General features: G+C 49.2%; 1 protein-coding gene across 1 annotated transcript in view; it reads left to right on the forward strand.

Moving 5' to 3' along the window:
- Positions 1-11,636: 11,636 nt before the first annotated feature.
- Positions 11,637-12,635, forward strand: part of LOC124047717 (capon-like protein) — a 186,704-nt gene continuing 185,705 nt past the window's right edge. The window contains exon 1 of the mRNA XM_046368020.1: positions 11,637-11,873. Within this exon, the coding sequence (XP_046223976.1) occupies positions 11,637-11,873 (237 nt within the window). The remainder of the gene's footprint in view (positions 11,874-12,635) is intronic.

Here is a 12,635-nt window from a genome sequence, read left to right on the forward strand (position 1 = left end):
AGTGTGTGTGTGGCATCAGTATGCATGTGTTATGTAGTGTGTGTGTGTGTGTGTGGCATCAGTATGCATGTGTTATGTAGTGTGTGTGTGTGTGTAGCATCAGTATGCATGTGTTATGTAGTGTGTGTGTGGCATCAGTATGCATGTGTTATGTAGTGTGTGTGTGTGGCATCAGTATGCATGTGTTATGTAGTGTGTGTGTGGCATCAGTATGCATGTGTTATGTAGTGTGTGTGTGTGGCATCAGTATGCATGTGTTATGTAGTGTGTGTGTGTAGCATCAGTATGCATGTGTTATGTAGTGTGTGTGTGTGTGTGTGGCATCAGTATGCATGTGTTATGTAGTGTGTGTGTGTGTAGCATCAGTATGCATGTGTTATGTAGTGTGCGTGTGTGTGTGTGTGTGTGGCATCAGTATGCATGTGTTATGTAGTGTGTGTGTGTGTGTGTGTGTGTGTGTGTGTGTGTGTGGCATCAGTATGCATGTGTTATGTAGTGTGTGTGTGTGTAGCATCAGTATGCATGTGTTATGTAGTGTGTGTGTGTGGCATCAGTATGCATGTGTTATGTAGTGTGTGTGTGTGTGTGTGTGTGTGTGTGTGTGTGTGTGTGTGTGTGTGTGTGTGTGTGTGTGTGTGTGTGTGTGTGTGTGTGTGTGTGTGTGTGTGTGTGTGTGTGTGTGTGTGTGGCATCAGTATGCATGTGTTATGTAGTGTGTGTGGCATCAGTATGCATGTGTTATGTAGTGTGTGTGTGTGGCATCATTATGCATGTGTTATGTAGTGTGTGTGTGGCATCATTATGCATGTGTTATGTAGTGTGTGTGTGTGTGGCATCAGTATGCATGTGTTATGTAGTGTGTGTGTGGCATCAGTATGCATGTGTTATGTAGTGTGTGTGTGTGGCATCAGTATGCATGTGTTATGTAGTGTGTGTGTGTGTGTGTGTGTGTGTGGCATCAGTATGCATGTGTTATGTAGTGTGTGTGTGTGTGTGTGTGGCATCAGTATGCATGTGTTATGTAGTGTGTGTGTGTGTGTGGCATCATTATGCATGTGTTATGTAGTGTGTGTGTGTGTGTGTGGCATCAGTATGCATGTGTTATGTAGTGTGTGTGTGTGTGGCATCATTATGCATGTGTTATGTAGTGTGTGTGTGTGTGTGGCATCAGTATGCATGTGTTATGTAGTGTGTGTGTGTGGCATCAGTATGCATGTGTTATGTAGTGTGTGTGTGTGTGTGTGTGTGTGTGGCATCAGTATGCATGTGTTATGTAGTGTGTGTGTGTGTGGCATCAGTATGCATGTGTTATGTAGTGTGTGTGTGGCATCAGTATGCATGTGTTATGTAGTGTGTGTGTGTGTGTGGCATCAGTATGCATGTGTTATGTAGTGTGTGTGTGTGTGTGTGGCATCAGTATGCATGTGTTATGTAGTGTGTGTGTGTGTGTGTGTGTGTGTGTGGCATGTATGTGTGTGTGTGTGTGTGTGTGTGTGTATGCATGTGTTATGTGTGTGTGTGTCAGTATGTGTGTGTGTGTGTGTGTGTGTGTGTGTGGCATCAGTATGCATGTGTTATGTAGTGTGTGTGTGTGTGTCAGTATGCATGTGTTATGTAGTGTGTGTGTGTGTGTGTGTGTATGTGTGTGTGTGTGTGTGTGTGTGTGTGTGTGTGTGTGTGTGTGTGTGTGTGTGTGTGTGTGTGTGTGTGTGTGTGTGTGTGTGTGTGTCAGTATGCATGTGTTATTTAGTGTGTGTGTGGCATCAGTATGCATGTGTTATTTAGTGTGTGTGTGGCATCAGTATGCATGTGTTATTTAGTGTGTGTGTGGCATCAGTATGCATGTGTTATGTATTGTGTGTGTGTGTGTGTGTGTGTCGATCCAGGTCGTCCGGGTAGCCATTTGATAAGCTATTTAGCAGTCTTGTTTAGCTTATGGCTTGGGGGTAAAAGCTGTTTCGGGTCCTGTTGGTTCCAGACTTGGGGCACTGGTACTACTTGCCGTGTGGCAACAGAGAGAACAGTCTATGACGGGTGGCTGGAGTCTTTGACACCGCCTGGTATAGAAGTCTGTAACACCTTGCGGTCGGATGCCTTGCAGTTGCCGTACCAATCAGTGATGCAGCCAGTCAAGATGCAGCTTCTCAATGTTGCAGCTGTAGAACATTTTGAGGATCTGCAAAACCGTGGCAAATATTTTCAGCCTTCTTAGTCATGTGGACACAGAGGAACTTGAAGCTCTCGACCTGGCCCACAACAGCCCCGTTAATGTGAATAGGGACGTGGTCGCCTTTCCATTTCCTGTAGTCCATGATCAGTTCCTTTGTCTTGCTGACGTTGAGGGAGAGTTTGTTGCCCTGGCACCACACCACACTGATCAGTCCTACCACCGTTGTGTCGTCAGCAAACCTTCACTGTGTATGTGAGGACCACTCTCCCTGGTTGCTGCTGTGTGTGTTTCATGTGTTTGTCGTCCGACCTCCTTGTGGGATCATAGACTGGGCGACTGGTGTCCTCTTTGGCTCACTGTGTTACAGAGGTCTCTGACTCTCTCTCTCTCTCTCTCTCTCTCTCTCTCTCTCTCTCTCTCTCTCTCTCTCTCTCTTCCCTTTCCCTACTGTATTTAATTAATTAATTAATTTTGCTCCTTTGCACCCCATTATTTTTATTTCTACTTTGCACATTCTTCCACTGCAAATCTACCATTCCAGTGTTTTATAATATAATAATAATATATAATAATAATAATAATAATATTGCTATTGTATTTACTTTCCCACCATGGCCTTTTTTTGCCTTTACCTCCCTTATCTCACCTCATTTGCTCACATCATATATAGACTTGTTTATACTGTATTATTGACTGTATGTTTGTTTTACTCCACGTGTAACTCTGTGTCGTTGTATCTGTCAAACTGCTTTGCTTTATCTGGTTAAATAAAAGTGAAATAACTAAATAAATAAAAATGCCCTCCCATCTGTTCAGTAACAAGCCCTCCCATCTGTTCAGTAACAAGCCCTCCCATCTGTTCAGTAACAAGCCCTCCCATCTGTTCAGTAACAAGCCCTCCCATCTGTTCAGTAACAAGCCCTCCCATCTGTTCAGTAACATGCCCTCCCATCTGTTCAGTAACAAGTCCTCCCATCTGTTCAGTAACAAGCCCTCCCATCTGTTCAGTAACAAGCCCTCCCATCTGTTCAGTACCAAGCCCTCCCATCTGTCCTGTACCAAGCCCTCCCATCTGTTCAGTAACAAGCCCTCCCATCTGTCCTCTACCAAGCCCTCCCATCTGTTCAGTACCAAGCCCTCCCATCTGTCCTGTACCAAGCCCTCCCATCTGTTCAGTAACAAGCCCTCCCATCTGTCCTCTACCAAGCCCTCCCATCTGTTCAGTAACAAGCCCTCCCAAGCCCCCATCTGTTCAGTACCAAGCCATCTGTTCAGTACCAAGCCCTCCCATCTGTCCAGTAACAAGCCCCCATCCCATCTGTTCAGTAACAAGCCCTCCCATCTGTTCAGTAACAAGCCCTCCCATATGTTCAGTAACAAGCCCTCCCATCTGTTCAGTAACAAGCCCTCCCATCTGTTCAGTAACAAGCCCTCCCATCTGTTCAGTAACAAGCCCTCCCATCTGTTCAGTACCAAGCCCTCCCATCTGTTCAGTAACAAGCCCTCCCATCTGTTCAGTAACAAGCCCTCCCATCTGTTCAGTACCAAGCCCTCCCATCTGTCCTCTACCAAGCCCTCCCATCTGTTCAGTAACAAGCCCTCCCATCTGTCCTCTACCAAGCCCTCCCATCTGTCCTCTACCAAGCCCTCCCATCTGTTCAGTAACAAGCCCTCCCATATGTTCAGTAACAAGCCCTCCCATCTGTCCTGTACCAAGCGCTCCCATCTGTTCAGTAACAAGCCCTCCCATCTGTTCAGTACCAAGCCCTCCCATCTGTCCTGTACCAAGCCCTCCCATCTGTTCAGTACCAAGCCCTCCCATCTGTTCAGTACCAAGCCCTCCCATCTGTTCAGTACCATGACCTCCCATCTGTCCTGTACCAAGCCCTCCCATCTGTTCAGTACCAAGCCCTCCCATCTGTTCAGAACCAAGCCCTCCCATCTGTTCAGTAACAAGCCCTCCGATCTGTTCAGTAACATGACCTCCCATCTGTTCAGTACCAAGCCCTCCCATCTGTTCAGTACCAAGCCCTCCCATCTGTTCAGTACCAAGCCCTCCCATCTGTCCTAACAAGCCCTCCGATCTGTTCAATACCGTGCCCCCCCATCTGTTCAGTACCAAGCCCTCCCATCTGTTCAGTACCAAGCCCTCCCATCTGTCCTGTACCAAGCCCTCCCACCTGTTCAGTACCAAGCCCTCCCATCTGTTCAGTACCAAGCCCTCCCATCTGTCCAAGCCTCCCATCTGTTCAAACCCTCCCATCTGTCCTCTACCAAACCCTCCCATCTGTCCTCTACCAAGCCCTCCCATCTGTCCTGTACCAAGCCCTCCCATCTGCTCAGTAACAAGCCCTCCCATCTGTCCTGAATCAAGCCCTCCCATATGTCCTGTACCAAGCCCTCCCATCTGCTCATTAACAAGCCCTCCCATCTGTCCTGAATCAAGCCCTCCCATCTGTTCAGTACCATGCCATCCCATCTGTTCAGTACCAAGCCCTCCCATCTGTTCAGTACCAAGCTGTCCCATCTTTCAGTACCAAGCCCTCCCATCTGTTCAGTACCAAGCCCTCCCATCTGTCCTGTACCGAGCCCTCCCATCTGTTCAGTACCAAGCCCTCCCATCTGTTCAGTACCAAGCCCTCCCATCTGTCCTGTACCAAGCCCTCCCATCTGTTCAGTACCAAGCCCTCCCATCTGTCCTGTACCATGACCTCCCATCTGTCCTGTACCAAGCCCTCCCATCTGTTCAGTAACAAGACCTCCCATCTGTTCAGTACCAAGCCCTCCCATCTGTCCTGTACCAAGCCCTCCCATCTGTTCAGTACCAAGCCCTCCCATCTGTCCTGTACCATGACCTCCCATCTGTCCTGTACCAAGCCCTCCCATCTGTCCTGTACCAAGCCCTCCCATCTGTTCAGTACCAAGCCCTCCCATCTGTCCTGTACCATGACCTCCCATCTGTTCAGTACCAAGCCCTCCCATCTGTCTTATACAATGACCTCCCATATGTTCAGTAACAAGCCCTCCCATCTGTTCAGTACCAAGCCCTCCCATCTGTTCAGTACCAAGCTGTACACTTGTGTTCAGTACCATGTCGTCCCAAGGAGTTTGTTCATTAAGTTCAGTATGTCTCTTGTTTACGCTGTTGATAGAGGGTAGAGCTTGGAGAGTGGGCTAGCCTTTATGAGCAATGCCTATGAAATATGTAGACTATGACACACACACGCACGCACGCACGCACGCACGCACGCACGCACACACGCACGCACACACACACACACACACACACACACACACACACACACACACACACACACACACACACACACACACACACACACACACACACACACACACACACACACACACACACACAAACTTGTTTGACCCTTCATTTAAAGTGCAGATGGCGCCCCTGATCCGCGTCCCAATTCTTCCCCCTCAGACATTTCAGGTCACCTCGTCCTCCATCTTACCCTAAGCTCTGTGCCGTGTGTATGTGAGGACAGAGGGGATAGCTGCACTCCTGTACAGGGTATACTGTAGCCAGGGTTTTGAGGCCTCTGATCCAACAGGATTCCTTCCTGGTAATCCTATTAGTTTTAGCATCTCTCTGCAGCCAGACAGACAGACCTTTTTAATTTTCCTCTCTGCTCTGTTGGAACCATGTGACTACATGGCCTCTATCATGCCTATACACACACACAGGACACACACACACCACAGAAGTCAGATATCCTTTCTTCCTTATCTCTCCCTCCCTCCCTCTCCATCCCTCCCTCCCTCCCCCTCTCTCCCTCCCTCTCCCTCCCTCCGCCTCTCTCCCTCCCCCTCTCTCCCTCCCTCCCTCTCCCTCCCTCCCCCTCTCTCCCTCCCTCTCCCTCCCTCTCCATCCCCCCGCCCCCTCTCTCCCCCCCCTCTCCCTCCCTCTCCCTCCCCCTCTCCCCTTCAAGCTCCAGTGACTTTATGAGGCAGCTACCTGCATTATGTCGGAGTTGCTGGATTTTCTGGCACAAGTCAATGCCCATTTTAACAGTGCCGTCTGAAACACCTTGACAGTTTGATAAGCAGGTATTACACGGATACATTTTCCCCAACTGAGAAACTCCATTTACAGCAGATCAACAAACAGCCTTTTATAAAGTGTGTGTGTGTGTGTGTGTGTGCTCTCATGAGTGTGTATGCACATCTTTGTATGAGTTTGTGTGTGCTAACAGGTTGCACTTTTGTATTCCCATGTGGGTGGCCCACTGAGTGGCTGCCATCAGAGCCCTGGGAGCGCTTGTCGTGTTGCTCTGCCCGTCAGCGAGTCACTGGAGCGAGGGACGCTTCTCACGGCACACCAAGAGCACAGGGACTCACTCAGGGGCTGCTACTGCTAGGCTTAGTCAGTCTCTCTCTGGAAACCTCACTGGTTCCTTGACGTTCAGGATGCTTTTCAAGACGGTTCTATAGTACTGCATAAAGTACTAGAGTATTGTACAGTACAAAAAGGCATTGTTGGAGTTTGAGGTCTTTTTTTTCATTTTTGGGTGATTGTCACCTTTTCAGGCTATAATTGAGACTATGAAACTACCTAAATAACTAATAGATCTGTCATTGTCATTGAAGCAGGTCTAAGAAGCAGTAGATCTGTTCTACGTGTGTGTTCTATTTCTATGCTTCCCGTTCTTAAGTTTAGTTTTTGCATATTTACTTTGGGTTTTGTACACCAGCTGATAATACAATATTTCTGGTTTAGATGGTACAATGATTCTTGATTCTCTAAACAATGACTGCTTGTTTTGTCACATAAACTGAAATTAGGCTAACTATTGGAATTTTTGCAACCAGTAAATGGCAGAGTGATTTCTGCATAGTGTATCTTTAAATGACTGACTGACTTGCTAGTTGATCGTCTCTGGTCACCGTTTTTTAAATGCATTTGATTTAACTAGGCAAGTCAGTTAAGAACAAATTCTTATTTACAATAACACCCTACCCTGCCCAAACCCTAACCCGGACGACGCTGGGCCTATTGTGCGCCACCCTATGGGACTCCCAATCACAGCCTGTTGTGATACAGGCTGGAATCGAACCAGGGACTGTAGTGACGCCTCTAGCACTGAGATGCAGTGCCTTAGACCGCTGCGCCACTCGGGATTCCACTGTCTGGTTTTGCTCTTGTCCTCCTCCTCCCCTGCTCTGGAGATGGAAGCTGTACATCATTCACAAAGTGGAATAATTTATTGTAGAACTGTCTTTGTCACACACACACAGCGAGTGTGATGAAGCTCTGTCATCTAGAGGAGACAGCCACAGCTGTATCTGACAGATGGGACCACTGTGTGGTGTCGGATCTGGTCTGTCTCATTCTGTGGTCTCTGCCAGCAGCACTGTTGTTAAAGCAACACATTCTGTGTAACAATGTACTGACAAGCCGGTGCACTTGAACAAGCATCTAACTAGCTTTAACAAACCACAGCACTGACAGTCCACCACAGTTTAAACCACAACACTGACAGTCCACTGCAGTCAAAACCACAATACTGACAGTCCACTGCAGTCTAAACCACAATACTGACAGTCCACTCCCAGCCAACCATGTCCTCTCTCCCAGCCAGCCTTCTCTCCCAGCCTGCCCTCTCTCCCAGCCAGCCATCTCCCAGCCAACTCTCTCCCAGCCAGCCTTTTCTCCCAGCCAGCCTTCTCTCCCAGCCAGCCATTCCCCCATCCAACCCTCTCCCAGCCAGCCTTCTCTCCCAGCCAGCCTTCTCTCCCAGCCTACCTCTCTCCCAGCCAGCCTTCTCTCCCAGCCAGCCTTCTCTCCCAGCCAACCTTCTCTCCCAGCCAACCATCTCCCAGCCAGCCATATCCCAGCCAACCCTCTCCCAGCCAGCCTTCTCTCCCAGCCAGCCTTCTCTCCCAGCCAGCCTTCTCTCCCAGCCAGCCTTCTCTCCCAGCCAGCCTCTCTCCCAGCCAGCCTTCTCTCCCAGCCAGCCTTCTCTCCCAGCCAGCCTTCTCTCCCAGCCAACCATATCCCAGCCAACCCTCTCCCAGCCAACCCTCTCTCCCAGCCAACCCTCTCTCCCAGCCAACCCTCTCTCCCAGCCAGCCTTCTCTCCCAGCCTGCCCTCTCTCCCAGCCAGCCTTCTCTCCCAGCCAGCCTTCTCTCCCAGCCAGCCTTCTCTCCCAGCCAACCCTCTCTCCCAGCCAACCCTCTCTCCCAGCCAACCCTCTCCCAGCCAACCCTCTCCCAGTCAACCCTCTCTCCCAGCCAACCCTCTCCCAGCCAACCCTCTCTCCCAGCCAACCTTCTATCCCAGCCAGCCTTTTCTCCCAGCCAACCCTCTCTCACAGCCAACCCTCTCCCAGCCAGCCTTCTCTCCCAGCCAGCCATCTCTCCCAGCCAGCCATCTCTCCCAGCCAACCCTCTCTCCCAGCCAACCCTCTCTCCCAGCCAACCATCTCCCAGCCAACCCTCTCCCAGCCAGCCTTCTCTCCCAGCCAACCCTCTCCCAGCCAACCCTCTCTCCCAGCCAACCCTCTCTCCCAGCCAGCCTTCTCTCCCAGCCTGCTTTCTCTCCCAGCCAACCCTCTCTCCCAGCCAACCCTCTCTCCCAGCCAGCTTTCTCTCCCAGCAAACCCTCTCTCCCAGCCAGCCTTCTCTCCCAGCCAGCCTTCTCTCCCAGCCAACCCTCTCTCCCAGCCAGCCTTCTCTCCCAGCCAACCCTCTCTCCCAGCCAACCCTCTCTCCCAGCCAGCCTTCTCTCCCAGCCAACCCTCTCTCCCAGCCAACCCTCTCTCCCAGCCAACCCTCTCTCCCAGCCAGCCTTCTCTCCCAGCCAACCCTCTCTCCCAGCCAGCCTTCTCTCCCAGCCAGCCTTCTCTCCCAGCCTGCCCTCTCTCCCAGCCAGCCTTCTCTCCCAGCCTGCCCTCTCTCCCAGCCAGCCTTCTCTCCCAGCCAGCCTTCTCTCCCAGCCAGCCTTCTCTCCCATCCAACCTTCTCTCCCAGCCAGCCTTCTCTCCCAGCCAGCCTTCTCTCCCAGCCAGCCGTATCTCCCAACCCTCTCTCCCAGCCAGCCTTCTCTCCCAGCCAGCCTTCTCTCCCAGCCAGCCGTATCTCCCAACCCTCTCTCCCACTGGGCTAGACTGCAGCCCAAGAGGTCAATCAATAACATGTGCAGTCAGGCAGAAATCCCACATTTCATACACACGCACTCACTTTCATATATACACACAGATACGCATACGTGCGCTAACACACATACAGACACTTCACACACTCCTGAACCAGGTCAAGGGCGTTGTCCATAGCGACCTGCTCGGCAACTACTCTCTCACTCCCCCGCTGTCCGAGGGTAAGACTCTAGTCGTGTGTGTTTTTTCTCGCTCTTACGTCACAGTTGGACCACCCTCCTCCTCTTCTGGCTTAGGTCCAGAATGTAGAGACTGAACTGATATGGAGGGAGGGAACAACATCACTGCACTGCCTCCGTCTAGAAAGATGCTAAGATGATAATTAGTATAGAACACACATAACCACTGGTTATCAAACCTTCCACGTTATGGCTGAGAAACAGAAGGTACAGGAAGGATTTCAGGGAACCTAATCATTTACAGGCCCTCTTGGAATTGGAGTTCTGTTCAAGGAAAAACCCCTTACTGTATTGTCATGTAGAAAGCCACGGAACAAAACTATGTGAAGGCCTCTTGTCAGTCTGTCCAGTTTTGATTTGTTTCTCACCAACTAGCCATAACTTTGAGTTCCTCGGATTCCTCTGAGATTCTTTTCAAGTTGAATGTTAGAAGGCCGTTGGACAGTTGTTGTGTTTTTCAGCTCGGCGCAGATCCTCAACAGCAGGCTCTTTGTCAGAGTCTTTCAAAAAAGATGAAAATGCCTAGAAATTCCTCAATCCTGAGAATTGCATTGAGGCGGTTGCCGCGATACAGTCCATAGGGGCCATTGTGAGGGTTGTATAGAGCCAACGGTTCGGCAGGGAGCAGCAATGGCCCATAATGCTCCTTGCACTCCACTGTCCTTTGAGCATCCTTTGAGCTGAGCTATGGTGGATTGTGGGCAGTTTATAATTTCTCAGTCCTTCAATCTGTTTATAAAATTTTAGCTCCGTCCCCACCAAGTCACTTTCTCTGAAAACAGGAAGAAAGAACTATGAATAAGATTCACTGTAACTCCCATCGGTATGTAAATCAATCCAGTAGTCGGTTGTTATGTTCAGTTTATCAACCTTGCACCAACGGACATAACATATCCTACAAGAATTGCCTAGTTAAATAAAGGTTAAAAAAAATAAAAGATTTTAACTAAAGGACCTCTGCTTAGGTGCATTGGAGAAGTGACATTGGAAGAACATTAGAACAACACTCCTTAGACCCCTGTCTGTGTGTAAATCGATCCTACGCTGAGTTTACCGTGGACTCCGTTCAGTTCTTCAGGCCAAATAAAATGGTCATGCTTATTTACAAGCCCTTAACCAACAATGCAGTTCAAGAATTAGCTAAGAAAATATTTACTAACTAAACTAAAGTACAATTTTAAAATGAAAGGTAACACAATAAAATAACAATAATGAGGCTTTTTCACCTTGATCCAACATATATGATGGATCCTACAAGACTAGCCTTTCATTAGAGAGATGTTGACAGATGCCTTTGCCTCTGCATCAACACCAACTGGTGTGCTAACTCCAGCGTGGTTGAGGGGTCGACCCACTGTTCACCTGTCTTGAAATACGTGATGGTCAAATGCCGACCCTTCTAACTCCCGAGGGAGTTTTCAGCTGTTATCGTGACTGCTGTATACATTTCTCCTCATGACAAGAAAAATAACAAGCTGGCACTTAATGAACTGTACAAGGCAAGAAAACCTATATTTAAAGACTACTTTTATGATTTTCGGTGTAACTAAGACATGTGATGCCCAACATTCATCAACACGTCACCAACGCCACTAGGGACGATATAGTCCTAGACCACTGTTATTCTACCCACAAGCAAGCATACAAGGCCCTGCCTCGTCCACCATTCCACAAATCAGATCATGATTCCATACTCCTGCTTCCTGTTTACAAGCAGAAACTCGAACAGGAAGTTCCTGTGACTCGCTCTGTTGAGATTATGCTACAAGACTGCTAGCGCTGATTGGAAAATGTTTAGAGAATCCGCCGATAACATTGACGAGCTGACCACCTCTGTCACCGAATTCATTAGAAAATTAATCGGCAACGTCGTCCCCACGGTGTGGGTTCACTGCTTCCCCAATCACCTGCCCTGGACAAACACAGAGGTTGGCGGTAAACTAAAGGACAGGGCTATCTTACAAAGAGCTATCGTAGACAACCCTGAGGCTACGGCCGAGGACAGGAATAAGTAGTCCAGCTATGACCTCCACAGAGTCATCAAACAAGCAAAACGACAATATAACAATACGGTAGAATCATACTACACATGTTCAGACACCCGCCACATGTGGCAGGGGCTGCAGTCCATTACAGATTACAAAGGAAGACCCAACTGTGATCTGCCCAACGATTCCTCTCTACCAGATGAACTCAATGCATTTTATGCACGCTTTGACAACAACAACATTGTGCTGGGTGTGAAGGCCATCATTGACCCAGAGGATTGGGTGATCTTGCTCTCCGAGGGCGATGTGAGAAAGGTCTTTAATCAGGTCAACACCCGCAAGGCTGCGGGCCTGATGGTATTCCAGGGTGCGTTTTCAGAGCATGTGCAGAACAGCTGGCAGGCATATTCACGGTAATTTTCAACCTCTCCTTGGTCTAGTCTGTAATACCCATATGTTTTAAGATGACATCCATCATTCCTGTCCCCAAGAACTCTAAGTCTTCATGCCACAGTAATTACCGCCCTGTAGCACTCACTTTATTATGAAGTGCTTTGAGAGGCTGGTTTTGTCACCCACTCCAATTTGCCCCAATAGATCCATAGATGACGCAATCTCAATTGTTCTCCACACTGCCCTCACACACCTAGATAAGAGGAATACCTACTGTATGTGAGAATGCTATTTATTGACTACAGCTCAGTGTTCAACACCATTGTCCCCTCCAAACTCGTCATCAAGCTTAGCACTCTGGGTCTGAACACCTCCCTCTGCATCTGGATCCTGGACTTCCTGAAGGGTCGACCACAGGTGGTGAGGGTAGGCAACATCAGCTCTACCACGCTGACACCCAACACAGGGACCCCACAGGGGTGTGTGCTTAGTCCCCTCCTGTACTCCCTGTTCACCCACAACTGCGTGGCCAAGCACGCCTCCAACACCATCATCAAGTTTGCTGACAACACGACAGTGGTAGGCCTGATCACCGGTGACGATGAGTCAGTCTACAGGGAAGAGGTCACTGACCTAGCAGTGTGGTGCCAGAACAACAGCCTTTCCCTCAATGTCAGTAAGGCCATGGAGCTGATCTTGGACTACAGGAAATGGAGGGGAGAGTAC

Source organism: Oncorhynchus gorbuscha, linkage group LG11 (genome assembly GCF_021184085.1).
Source record: "Oncorhynchus gorbuscha isolate QuinsamMale2020 ecotype Even-year linkage group LG11, OgorEven_v1.0, whole genome shotgun sequence".
NCBI lineage: Eukaryota > Metazoa > Chordata > Actinopteri > Salmoniformes > Salmonidae > Oncorhynchus > Oncorhynchus gorbuscha.